Raw genomic sequence first — 14,808 nt, forward strand, 5'->3', positions numbered from 1 at the left:
GCAAAAGTGAATATATAGTATAAAGAAAACCTGGTTTTAAACAACCAGTCGTGAAGCTGTGAACGGCTCGGGACCAGGGTTCAATTCCCAACGCGGCAGGGTCTTGGTCTCAGTGTCCGCGGACTCGATAATTCTCGCCTCGGCGCCTACTCTAACCTTGGGCTCCACTCTGCAACTCTGGGCAATAGCTTGCTTAATCTTCACAACGGCCCCTTCAACGCCGGGGAGGCCTGGTCTCACCTGGGACGTTCGCAGCACCAGCGAGGTAGTGCTCGCGACGGCCACCGGCAGCAGGGAAGGGGTTAAAACCTCCTTGACATTGTTTTTTCTCTATTTTAATATTACTTGTTTAGTCTGAATAGGATTGTGTTACGTTTTAGATAAATGACCAGATTTGTTTTTGTTTTATTCTTTCATGTATCATTTTTCTGTTAAGCAACCACTCATCCATGTATATATTTGCTTTCATAAAACAATACATATGTATCATTATTGTATCCCCTTTTCTTTTTCCCTTTCCCTTTTGCTTTAATAAATGTTACTCTTTTCAAACTTAAACAAGCATTGGCATAGCCAATAGGTCTCGCTTTTGGGACCTTATAAGTATTTAGTTATGTAGCACAATATCCTTGGTGCAACAACATCAACTGTTGCATGGCTAAACACTTATAAAGCCAATGCTTGTTTTTTCTTCTGATGGACTTGTTGCATCACATGTTGACTCTGCTTTATGACTTTGGGACACTGTTTGTTTCGGTGATTGACAAACTTCCCCTCCTGTTAGCATGTGGTGGAGGCTCGCCCTAATGAGTTGTATTTAACATTATGGCCTCGTCTGAAGGATTTGGAAAAGGGGAAAGCTGGGGACGTAATATTTGTCTAATGCTACCTCCTCGAAAAGACCTCAAATCACCCTTCCAATAACTCAAGCCCTCAGGTATTACATGCGAAAATGTAATTATTGAAATGGATTCTGTAACTGTTGCTGATCTGTGAAATGGTCGGTCTTGCTAGGTTGTCTCAAAATTCAAAACAATGAAAATAGCCACTGGCAAAGTCAATAGGCTCGGTCTATGTTAGATCAGTTTGCTTTGTCAGTGTTTTAGATATGTTGTCCAGCAAAGAAACAACTAACAGCAGGGGGTAGTTCATAAACAACTGGCAGAGTGCAGGTTGAGGTGAGAACGAAATATCAGACAGTGGAATGAACGCATGGGGAAAGACACAAAGGAGGGAGCAGCAAAAGTAGGGCGGGGTGAGGGAGAGGGACTGCAGACAAGTATTCTAAATGAGTCCATGTTGAAAATAAAAAAAAAGTTAAAGCACCTGTGGAAGCCTGCAGTCAGTGGAAGACCACATCTGCAGACAAGCTGTACAGCAGGACAATCTTGAAGCCACAATTGGAGACGAGGAGAAGGATCGGACCATTAGCAATCAAGGAAATGATGTGTGGAGTGAGTGTTTTGTTTACACCCCTCACTCTTTGTTTTTTTTTTTTTATTATTTTAATGTGCACAGCGCCGTCTTCACGGACACCGCGCTATGCAACAGGATCTTCATACAGACCCTACTCTGGGAACTTGAGGTGACACGTAAGCAAGCAAATGTGTCTTAATGCAACGGATAACTGGATGTTCAAGTTCAGAGAAAATATTCTGGCATATCACAGTACCGCCTGTGAGCAAGCACCGCTTTCGCCTTTTAATTGGCATCAAAGACAACCATCAGGCTCCTAAAGGTTTGCAGTTCTTGTTCACAGATTTAGGTATGTAAAAGTAAATATAGACAGACCACACATGTTTTTCTGGAGTAAGGCCCCAAATGTTCTTTTTATTATTACTAATACCGACGCTGTACAGCAAGGACGCAATCTGTTTGATGGAATCAACATTTGAAGAACTTGAGTATTGCTGAAAAACCATTTTTACTCAAATGCCCAAGTAACCATTGAGAATTGTCATGGGCCGTTAGCTTAGAGCAACTGTTTCTCAAGCATGACCAATTACATCCAGTACTTATGGCATCAGTAGCGCAATGATTCATCCGGGCGCGAGCAGCTTTCCCCTGAAGGAATAAACATTCTCCACTATCCTACAGGAGCGTATAACAAATGTATTGCTTATAGCCTTTCCAGCAAAAACAACAGAAAAACACAGAATACAAAGCACGCATAAAAGTTCTAAGTTGTCGGTAAGCAATACAAATGCTGCCGAAAGGGAGGTACGAAACCACCTTTATGCGCGCAGCCTCTCAGCAATAATTACATCCGGCTCAATGAAAAATAGTATTCCTTAAGTTAGTCATGATGCATTTTTGCCGGAACACGGCCACGCGTAATGTTTCAAATGAGTTCCTAAACCTTCTACCATATACTACAAAGGTTTCGGTTAAGTCCTATAAATATTGGTATGTAGAGAAACTAGCTGGTAGAGCAACAAAATCAGTAACAATAGGAAACCTGGCGGCTAAACATGGATCTCGACGTACAGCTACGTGCAAAGGACTTTTCCTGAACACAAGGAGCGGAAAGGTGGGAGGGATTCCTCAACTGAAAATAATTTCCATATGGTAATTTTCCGGAGAGGTCAGAGTGACCTGGTGGTACACATTTCAGGAAAGGGCTTGATGCACCCAGTACAGCCTGAGCCGTGGTAGCGGCAGGATGCACCGTTAAGCGACAACTATTTTAGCGACGGCGAGCACTTCCCTTAATAACTTCAAACGTGTGGTTTAGTGTTAAGGTGTTATTGACGCGAGATGGGTTTGAGGAAGAGATAAGAAAGGCAGATAGAAGCTGCGCATGTGCACGAGAGCGTGCACACAAGCTTGAGGCCAGGAAAAGCTTGTGGGTAGCACTTTTAAAACCCCCTTACTAAAAGTCGAGCAAGCAGCACATGCGCTGCTCTAGGCTCAACCTAAAAAAGGGTATGTGGCAAATGAGCCTCGTAGGAAGCTGGCTCTTTGCACAGTGTGCCTCGATTTGGTCAACTATATAAAGAGCTCTAGCAATCCATAGTGGTTTACAGAGGCAAAAATGTGAATAGTAAATGCTGTCTTTTGCTGTAGTGTGGGTGAGCAGTTTAGGCTTATCAGAGGGAAATGCTAAGAATTTCTTGAACTCACAGAGGCAATAAATCAGAGACACACTCAAAAATAAGTCTGAGACCAATTAAGAAAAATAGGTTATATTTTTATATGAATTTTAAGGCCAACATTTTCGTCATCAAGTAAGTGCTTTTTAAAATGTCTATTTATACAGGTAAGTAAAATGTTCACTTAAGTCTTTACGCAGCAATGCTTTCATATGGGAAAATAGGCATATGTTGCATACAGTTATTTCCGTTCGGTTTCTGAGGGCCTCCTTCTGGACTTTGGACCTTGGCCCCTACAACCCTAAGTACCACCAGCAGTTTTGGGTTACCAGTTATTTCCGGTCAGTTTCTGAGGGCCTCCTTCTGAACTTTGGACCTTGGCCCCCTACAACTCTAAGTACCACCAGCAGTTACGGGTTACCAGCCCTGGGGCGTCCAGGTGCAGAGGTGCTTGTCCGGTTGGTAGCTTCGCACACTATGCCGGTGGAAAGAAGGGGTGCCACCTGAAAGCAGACTAGAGAAGGGGACTTGGGGACAAGTCTGGGAACTCCCATGGCAGGCTTGGGTCACAAGTTTGCGCATTTTTTTTGTCCCTATTCAGGCAAGGGGACCCAGACAGTTTGTCAGTACCCAGGCTGGGGCACTCAGGTGCAGAGTAGATGGGTCAGCTGGGCTCTGTGGAAAAAGGCCCTCATAAATGTCGGTCTCGTCAATTGAGGGTGCAAAATCGGGGCAGCTCTGGCAGTGGGTTTCTGCAGTGCAGACGCACCTCGCCAGCTGCTCAGTCTTGGTGCTGTTCGTATCTTAGTTGCTGCAAGAGATCTGGTACCCCAGGTATTGGTGCCATGCGGCTCCCGTCGGTCCTGGTGTCCTCTCCTTCAGTGGATGGACAGATCTGACCTTCAGGAGCAAACGTCTTCCAGGGAGGCTGCTGTGTTGGGCTAACCGGGGAGTGGCAACTGAGTAAACTGGACTTTATCTCTTTGGTGCCTGTGGACTGCAGGGGAGTAGCTCCTCTACTTCAAGGGAGATTGCTGGCAATCTGCAAAGGGCTGGCAGTCTACGGAGGTTCTTGGTAATTGATCATCTGCAGGACTAGTCCCTCGGTCATGATTGTTGGGACTGGTGCAGGCAGGCAGGGTTTGGCGCCATGAGTCTACAGTTCTTGTTCTATCATGGCTCTTCTTTGTCCTTTTCTTCTGGATCTGTTGAAATCTAAGTTTCTGGCATCAGGTGTGCCCTTAAATACTACAATTCAGGGTGCCAAGGGGAGTGACAGGTAGTCACCAACGGACTACTTACCTTTAGGCTGATTGCACCCTCTATATGACCACTTCCTATGGGAAGATGGTATATACCCTGACCCAGTGAGCCCAATTCCACAAAAACCAAGATGGTGGTATTCTCATGTTAGTGTTCACATCAGGTTGCCCACCATAAGGGTGGTACTAGCCTGATAGGGAGCACGCCTCCTGAATAGCTAATTTTCATGCCTGTCCTGGTGCCAAATGGACCTCAGGGTGGCATTTCCCAAACCTGGGGGAAGCGGGGTCACATATTAAAGGCAGCAGAGATATTTGAAGCCTCCTGCCTTGATATGCTGATCATTTAGGCATCCTGCTTGGAGGAGGTGACAACACGGCCAGAACAGGCATTGTTTCTGCACTCGAGAGAGCATGGGCTCTCACCTGCAGGGTTAGAGGTACACTTACACAAAAGTATTACTCAAAAAAACGATTTGTATATTAACTTAACTAACAAATCTGGAACTCAAACAAGTTTGCATTTATTTAAAAGCTGCAACTTTTCAAATAACATTCAAGCAATTAGTTTGCAGAAATGGCAAACAACAATAAGGAGTAGTTTCTGTCCTGTAACTCCAGTTCTGTAGTAGGGGTATCTCTGTTATAGTCATAATCTAGTGAATAGTCCCGCCCATGTGCGTGGACCCCGGCAATCAAAAATAATCTCTAAGGTTGTCAAATCCTGCAGAAACTGTGAAGACACTTAAGAGAGAATTTAAAGACAAATAATGCAGCCTATATCCACAGGCTACACTGTCCAGTACTTCAACTAGTAATTCCACCAAACATAACCACACACAACACAGCCTGCTCAGTTTCTTCCATAGAGAAACTTGCCTCTACCAGTAAAAGACTCAGGAATGATAGAGAGAAAAGGCATGGACAGACAAGCCCCATAGGCTACCATTATGTGGCTTAAATAGGATACTGTGCCTTTAAGAGAACTCTCCAGAACGTTCTCCCAGTATCCCAGAATGCACAGCAGGTCCCTTTTACTTTCAGTTCTTTTTTCCGGCTCCTGCTAACAGGACCTTGGCATTGAGCTCCCCCTTTTTTCAGGGGGTTTCTATTGGAAAAGTGTTTGCAGTTTATATTCCTGGTGTTTCCCTTCTCTCCTGTGTGTTTGTTCAGGCTTTTAGGGCTCTAAAATGCCTGCTCTTTTCGACAAATGCCCAGCCTGTGGAAGGAAGAAGGCCAAGACTGATCCACACGATGTCTGCATTATTTGTCTCCCTGAAGCACATGTCCCTGAAGACTGTGACATCTGCCAGACCCTCTCAGCAAGAACCCTGAGGAAAGGCTGAAGATTAGGCTTCAAGGCCTGGAGGAGAGACGACTGCAGGCTGCAGGTGGGTCTGGGCAGGCTGGGAAGGTTCCCTCTGCTGAGGCCTCTGAGGGGTTCCCCAGAGGCAGGAAGACCAGCAAACAGTCCTGGTCTCCGTTGGCGTCGAGAGGGATGACAGCGGTGTGTTCCCCATCTCCCCGGGGCTCCGGGTCGAGACGGCGTGAAGAGTCGACGTCGAAGAGCCTGGTTAGGCCTCCGTCGAAGCCACTGTCTACGGCGTCTTCATCGTCGTCAGCTTCGAGCTATCGACGTCGAAGGAGAAGCCACAGGCGTCGGCGCTCGTCGTCGAGACGATACCGCCGGTCGCCGTCGAGGGGATCCTCGGCGTCCAGGACCTCGAGAAAGCGGACGGCGTCACGGAGGCGATTCCCAGGCGATTTCTTGCAGTGCAAGTGAAAGCGCGTGCACAATGCCACCAGCCGGTTGCCTGCATTACCACATCAAAGGCGGCCGCGTCTCAGGCCCCTGCTGCTTCACACCCTCATGCCGCTCTCCCCGCTCCGCCCCCTCCCCTGCCCGCCGTGTTGCATTTCTCCTCCCCCCTCCCCACAGCAATGCCCTCCGTCTGGTTTCCCTTTGCTGTTTTAGCTAGCATAAACTCGATACAGAGGTGGGCGCTTTACATAAGCAACAGTTACATTACAGGAAGGCACATTCAGCCACATATAAGCTTGGCATGCATTCCTTACATTCTACAGAGGTAGAGTTTGGAAAGTGAGTGTAGGTATGTTATGCAAGTATGTCTCATGTAGTTGCACGGTCCATACATTACAACGGGAGCATGAACTTGTGGTCAGGTATAAATTGCATGCATAGTCTTGTATTTTTTTTGTTTATTTACATAGACATTATTAGTCTGTTCAGATCCCTGCAATCTGCAGGGCTTGCTTTGCAACCACGCCGCCACCGAGGAATGCTGGTTTCTTCTACTAGTTTGTTTGACTCGAATGTTTCTTAAAACCGGGCACGATGTAGCGCCATCTGGTGGTCAAGTTGATGCTCCGTGTTTTACTCGTACATGTTTTCTACAAGATTTTTGCTCGTCATAAATCCGATTAGCTTTTTCTACAATCAAATTCACCCGATTACTTTGGCAGCGTGTAGTTTAATGAAGTATGCGCCCATTGCCATATTAGAAATAATTGCACTGGTGCAAAATATAGAGTAACGCCATATTTTTTGTCTTTGTAATATGATAGAAAACTGCACATACTCAAGACCATAGTACAATAATATATTTTGTACCAGGTCAAAGGGAAGGCTATTGACAGAGTAGGTAGCCACCACATCCACCACCAACAAGTCCACGACAACCACCACCACCACCACCACATCCACCACCACCACGTCCACCACATCCACCACATCCACCACGTCCACCACCACCACCGCATCCACCACCACGTCCACCACCACCACCGCATCCACCACCACATCCACCATCACCTCCTCATCCACCATCACCTCCACATCCACCATCACCTCCACATCCACCACCACATCCACCATCACCTCCACATCCACCACCACATCCACCACCACATCCACCATCACATCCACCGCCACATCCACATCCACATCCACATCCACCACACCCACCACCACCACATCCACCACACCCACCACCACTACATCCACCACCACATCCACCACTGCATCCACCACCACCACCGCATCCACCATCGCCACATCCACCGCATCCACCACCACCACATCCACCACCACCACCACATCCACCGCATCCACCACACCCACCGCATCCACCACCACATCCATCACCTCCACATCCACCATGACATCCACATCCACGACATCCACCGCCACATCCACCACCACCCCATCCGCCACCGCATCCACCACCACCGCATCCACCATCACCACATCCACCGCATCCACCTCCACCACATCCACCATCACCTCCACATCCACCATGACATCCACCGCCACATTCACCACCACATCCACCACATGCACCACCACCGCATCCACCACCACATCCACCACACCCACCACCACCACATCCACCACCACCACATCCACCACACCCACCACCACATCCATCACCTCCACATCCACCATGACATCCACATCCACCATGACATCCACATCCACCATGACATCCACATCCACCATGACATCCACCACCACCACATCCACCACATGCACCACCACCGCATCCACCACCACATCCACCACCACCACATCCACCACCACCACCGCATCCACCACCACCACATCCACCACCACCACCGCATCCACCACCACCACATCCACCACCACCACATCCACCACCACCACATCCACCACCACCCCCACATCCACCACCTCATGCACCACCACATCCACCACACCCTCCATCACTTCCACCACCACATCCACCACCACATCCACCACCACATCCACCACCACATCCACCACCACATCCACCACCACATCCACCACCACTTTCACCACATCCACCCCCACCACATCCACCACCTCCACCACCACCACCTCCACCACATCCACCACCACCTCCACCACATCCACCACCATATCCCCCAGATCCACCACCACCACATCTATATGTGTGTGTGTGTGTGTGTGTGTGTGTGTGTAGCTGCAAGTGCAATGTTCTTGAATTTTCGTCACAATAAAATATACTGAACATAATCTTCACAAAAGTTATTTACAAACGTTTAAGCTATTGCCATTATAAATTACAATACATTTTATTTAAGTATTAATTATTTACAAAATTAAAAGCCATTGTTATTTGTAATATCAATACATCTAAGTCACGTAAATACAACACACATTGCATTACAAATGCTATAGGTGTCACTTTTGTGAAAGTTAAAACTATTGACATTGTAACTGACAAAGCTATTAATTTTGCTATTTTCAAAACCAACACATAAATAAAAAAAGTGTCATGTACAATACCAATCGCTCAAACTTTCCTAATGCGAGACCTATTGCATTTTCAATGCTTATTTATTGCTGGGGTCCACGCACATGGGCGGGACTATTCACTAGATTATGACTATACACAGAGATCCCCTACTACAGAAATAAGAAATACTATATGAAAAGCAGGTTTTGCTTCATAAGCTATTTTAATATATATTTCGCAAATGAGTCTCACCTCTGATGATTTAAGATTGATGTACTTGAGGTAGCAGTCGTGGAGGTCCAAATATCGTCCATACCCCTCTTCATCTGTAAATTCTACTAAATCTAAATGGAGTTGTGGAGAGATGAGAAAATCAAATATTTACCAGACTACGCTGTGGTAGATGTACACTTATAAACAAATGGTGCCCGACATGTATTCAGTACACCCACACCTACAACTCACTAATACCGAACAGTACACACACTTCCTCCACAACAACAAAAAAAAGAAAACTGGCCCAATCTGATAATACTACTTTTTAATCTGCTTGGAACTTCATGGAATTCTACTGCGCAATATCAGCAACGACAACTCACAATATGGAAATAACATTCCACTCTACTTAAAAGTTCCAACTGCTCACAGCATTCAATGCCTGAAAACATGCCTCAATCCCATTCATTATTGGATTTCCAGTTCCTGTCTTAACAACCCAGCCAAGACAGAAGTCGTCCTATAGGCCAAAAACAATAACACTCCCAAGCCTGTCTCCAAAATGAACCCGAACCCACCACCTCCCTCCCCACCCTGATTTCCTATGCAAAGTCCCTTATATTCACTATAGAATGCAGCCTCTTTATAGGATGTGCCACTAAGTGGTTATATTGTGCAGAGTCTAGAGATTCCCCCAGAAGTGCACAGGGCTCAATGTAAACCCAAAGGGTATTTTGCATCTTTCAAAAGATTTTAACGCTCCACTCTCAAATATGTCTAATATTGTGCAACAGTTCCCTTCTTTCCATTTGAAGGCCTCTGGTATATTTGTAGGAGTGAATGATGGGCTACTATGTAGTGGGGCATTACGGGTCAGGATTTGCGTTAACCTGCCTACTTACGTTACTCTATCCCATATTTCCAATACTGTTTACACAGTGTTAGCCAAGTATGTATTGCAGGGTCTGTAGGATCTTTGTTACCATGGAGGATCTCACAGTGATATCTCTACTATTGCTCTATTCATTGGGTGCAATTCTTTTCACAGTTTTTGTCGCTGTCCATTCTGATTACTCTCCAATGTGCTACTCGGTAAAAGGCCAAAATATCTGGGTCGGACTTCTGGGGCTTCATAAATGGCCATGATCCAACTATATGCAGTTATTCAAGTTGTTTAAACCAAAAAACATCCGACGGCACACAAGCCATTCGTTTGGGAGGTTCAACAGTGACTTTATTCCAGGCTATTTTTGTCAGACAGGCATAGATGTCAAAAGGCTCCGTGTTATGTGCCATATCTTCAATAAGATGTGACATTTTAGCCGAGAGCTCTTTTGTGATGGGAAATTTAAGCCCATCCTAACAATAGTAAAAGAGGGACTTCATGTTCCAGAGTAACATAGGTTGCTCGCTAACTATCGGGACTAGCTTAAAGGTGTTCCAAATAAAATGGTCCGTCAATTGCCAGTTATGAACTAGTAGTGTACCTCTAATATCTTTTACCTTGAAGTGTATGTATTGCATGTGGGGGGAGGGAGTGCAATCTAATCTTCACCTGGCCCGTTTAGTGTTTTTGATGAGCCTCTGCCAAGAATAATAAGGTCTACATCTTTAAATGAATACCAAGGGTGTCCTGTTCCAATGGAACATTAGGGGAATTGGGGGGCGCTAGAGGGCGCACACACAGAATGGCCGCACTGTAGTGAGGCTCCTGCTGCCTGGACAGATGATCCTGTAATTATCCTTTCCCACCGCCTAGATGCTCCTTGGAGCGATTGTTGCGCGATACAAATTGGCATTTACATTTACCAACGCCAAACTCAGTAAAAATATTACACGGATATCGACGATATTGGTGTGCAGACTCGGTGAAAATCTGGAATCGATCTGACCTTGTGATCCGAAGATAGAGGCGTGGAAGTGATTGACCGGGAGCTGGTCTGGAGTCCGACTGATCGCGCTGCTGGGGGATGGTGACTACGCTATGCCGCGGCAGACCACGAGGAGTGCAGGCCTCAAGGGACGAGAAGTTGAAATATCCCCTGCGTTTCATTACTGCTGAGGTGCGGAGGTTTGGGAGGGCTCCAGTACAACGCTGAGCAGTATCAACATCAGCGGGAACAATCGGCAAGATCTTTCACACCGGGCAGAGAGGCATCAGCGGATTATTTAGACGTTCCGGAGCATTGTGGTGAGGCGCATAGATTGCGGCGAGGGGGAAAAGCGGAGGGGAACAGTGATGAGCCTTGTGGAGAGCTGTCGTCACTGGCGAGGACTGGTGGCGGACGCTGGAGATCACGGACATAAGAGGGAAAGGACACCCCCCCCCCCCCCCCCCTGCTACTGGTGCTAACGTGTGCTGACCGTGTCTGACTCGGCGGGCTGGCCTAGGAGGAGCAAGAAACATTGCTGCACGACCCGCTCTGGGAATTACGCGCTTGCTGCCTGGGATCTGCTTGAGGTCAGGACACAACTGTTGGGACTGGGCAGCGGAAGAGTGGAGTCCCGGTTGCCATAGCGGATAAGCTGCGTCGCAATACGCTGTGCTGAGCCATTGAAGCCGACTATGACCCGCAAGGTAAAGAGCGCTACCACATAGCTGGAGTGATACAATAGTGAGCTGTGCATCGGTGACCAGTGAGGACAAGATGAGACCAAGGGGTGAGGCATTGGTTGAATCGTTAGTATTATTCTGTTCTTAAGGTACATGTGTTCCCTCAAGGACCCTTAAGGTGCACTGGTACTTGCTTGGACGACGGTACGAGGCGCAATTGACGAGACACATCTAACTCGATCAATTGGGAGTTTATATGGAATAAGGGCTACCTCCATCTACCCGCGCTACTGCTGGGAACATTCTATACGCCAGGCAACACAGAACGGTAAATATAAGACACTGGCGCTAGTGTATGGTCTCCTGCTCCATACCGAAGGATTACGCCTGTTCCAACTGCCTGAGGGACGCTGGATCAATATAAGTAGAGACATCCAGAAGGCCTGATTTATGCTCATGAGTAAAGCCTCTTGCCAATCCAGAGAAGAACGTGGTAAACGATCCTCGCCAACTGCAATAAGACCCTACAGGAGACCCATAATGGGTAAACAGGACAATAGCCAGCCTAAACTGTCCTTCGACACCACGACTTCGAAAAAAGGGCAGCGAAAAACGCCAGACGAAACGGTTACGCAAAGTCCGGCGGACACTGAAGTGAGTTCTGTTTCATCCAATTCTGAAATACAACAGCTTATGCAAGAAATGAGGCAGGGATTTGCCACAATAGTTGATAAAGTCGATCGAATATCTTCTAGAATGGACGCCATTGCACAGAAAATGGATGTGCATGAGGAACGCATCACTGAGGCTGAACGGCGTATTTCGGAAAACGATGACGCCACTGCCTCACATACCACCCAACTTTCGAGAATGGATAATGTCCTCAGAGTTATTGCTGCAAAGAATGAGGAGTTGGAGGCCCGCAGCCGACGCAACAACATTTCGCGTGGACGCATGGAAGATTACGTGGAAAAGATACTACTGGTTGCAATTGGAACTGAAGCGTTCTATAAACAGTTCATCGTTGAAAGAGCGCATCGCTCACTTGGACCGCGGCCTAAACCGGGGGCTCCACCAAGGCCCATCATTGCACGGCTTCTCAATTACCGTGATCGAGACACTGCATTACGAGCTGCACGTACCAATCAAAACTTGTCATGTGATGGAGTCAGTTTTTCCATTTATCCGGACTTTACGCCCATCGTACAGGAACAGAGACGCAAATTTCTGGATGTTAAGAGAAAACTCTGTATGTTACAGATAGACTATGCACTCCTGTACCCGGCGAAGCTGAGAGTGACACATCAGGCTAAACAACACTTCTTCATGAATCTGCAGCAAGTGGAAGACTTCTTGAAAGGTCTGAGAAAAGCGAGATCTGGACATCGACAAAATGGCGGGGAGGGACAGGAAGATGAACATTTAATGGAAGAAGACGAGTAGCGTTGCCTTGTTAACTACTGCAATACTGTAGTGACCTAAAAGAGGGCACAAGAGATACCTCAGGGTGACTCCCATCTTAGAAGCATGACGCTGATGCTCGAGAGCACCATGGAAGAGTGTTGGACTGTTGGTGGTAACGTATTCCAGGCACCACTCCCCCCACCCTTTCTTTAAACTTCGCCCGCTTGTGGGCTTACAGGATGAAGGATGTGGTGTGGGGGGTGGCTATGTGCATGCCTCAGGCGGCCCCGGAAGGGTATACCCCATTGATATTGTTTGGTATAGTATGGATGTTGGGGGTTTTATTAAATGACTGGGAGGGTGGGAGCGGAGGTAATTCAATTCTGGCAAGTTGGGGCTGCTTCAATGGAAGGAAGGGTGGGTAAGGTCTGTTGAATTCTATATAGCATCATATGCTGCCGCACCGATTACTGAAGTTACTACATTGCAACTGCACAAGTATAGAAGGCTTAGATGCGGACATTGTAGTTCATTTGCAGGCCAGGAGGAGTTGTTATTTTTTCTGTTAAAAAGGAAGGAGGGTGGGGACGAGGAATGGTTGAGGGTGGCTAGTTGGGGTGGGGGTGGGACTCAGGACCTCGAGCAAATAAGTGTGGGATCTGATGAAAGGCCAACTTTTGCAATTCCATGTCTTAGCAGACTGCATATGCTGGGGAATGGAACAGAAGGTACAGCACGCATGGTTGGTGAGAGGAACGGGGCATATGGCAAGCTGGGGTGGGGGGGTGGGATGTTTTGGAAATATAAAATTGGATTTTTGGGTGGGTGGGGCTGCCGAGGAGGGGCTACCTGACTCAGTTGGAATAAGTCAGCAAATTGGAGATCGGCGGGATGAGGGGAGTTTTCCTATGAGACAGTTTAGCTGGGGAAGAGCAATTGCAGATTGTTGCGCATGTTCATGTATGACAACTATTTATGGGACGGAGTTTTTTAGGCGCAGAGGTTCATGTAGAGAGAGATCTATTTGGGAATATTTTGCAAGCGGATTGGATGGAATGATGGTGTGATGTCAGGTATTGAACGAGACACAAAAAGAACAATTCTGTCCAGGAATATTCGGGGATTAAATGATGCCAGGAAAGGTAGGAAGGTGATTGCATATTTGGAACGGCATCATGTGCAAATTGCATTACTACAGGAAACGCATTTACGCCCCCGCTCTAACCACACGTTTGCATGCAAGTGTGCGGATTTGAGAAGCTTTTCATCGTATTCTGAGTATGCCAGAGGTACGGCAGTATTAATTAAAAAGTCAGTGCAATTTGTGAAGCTGGGGGAGCTAGTTGACCTAGAAGGAAGATATGTTTTACTATGGGCAGGCTTGGCTCTGACACGGTCACAATAGTGAATTGCTATGCGCCTAATGTAGAGACAAGAATTCTTTACGAATCTGTGGGGTAAGATACTGAACACGGGATCGATGCACATTGTCTGGGTTGGGGATTTTAATGTTGCCATGGTTCCAGGAATGGATAGATCTGATGGCTGTCATCAATATAATAGACATGCTAGAGATGCATTACAAGGTATAATTAGGGAAGGAGCCTCGATAGATAGCTGGCGTTTTGTGCATGGTGGTCTGCGCGAAGGGACACATTTTACGATGCATGCCGATACCTGGGCCAGATTAGACTATTGCCTCCTATCTCATGGATTGGCAATTAACTTGGGCAAGGTTGCTCATTTGCCAAGAACATATTCGGACCACTGTCCGTTACTAGTACAGATTGCAGTCCCTGGTTATGGTAAGGCGAGGCCCGTGTGGCGCATGCAGCCTACGATGCTTCTAGATACTGTTTTCAAAGCAGAACTAGGAGATGAGATTGTAGAATTTTTTCCTCGAAACAGAGGTTCTGTGGAGAGTGTAGACACTATTTGGGAGGCGTTTAAAGTGACTATCAGGGGATACTGCAAGAGCTTTGGGGTGTTGCGAGACATTAAGGTAACTATTGCTAAAT

General features: G+C 46.9%; 1 protein-coding gene across 1 annotated transcript in view; it reads right to left on the reverse strand.

Moving 5' to 3' along the window:
• Positions 1–14,808, reverse strand: part of SF3A3 (splicing factor 3a subunit 3) — a 255,515-nt gene that overhangs the window by 206,450 nt on the left and 34,257 nt on the right. The window contains exon 6 of the mRNA XM_086956436.1: positions 8,869–8,960. Coding sequence (XP_086812562.1) covers positions 8,869–8,960 — 92 coding nt within the window. The remainder of the gene's footprint in view (positions 1–8,868; positions 8,961–14,808) is intronic.

The sequence above is a fragment of the Lissotriton vulgaris genome, chromosome 2_1 (assembly GCF_964263255.1).
Source record: "Lissotriton vulgaris chromosome 2_1, aLisVul1.2, whole genome shotgun sequence".
Taxonomy (NCBI): Eukaryota; Metazoa; Chordata; class Amphibia; order Caudata; family Salamandridae; genus Lissotriton; species Lissotriton vulgaris.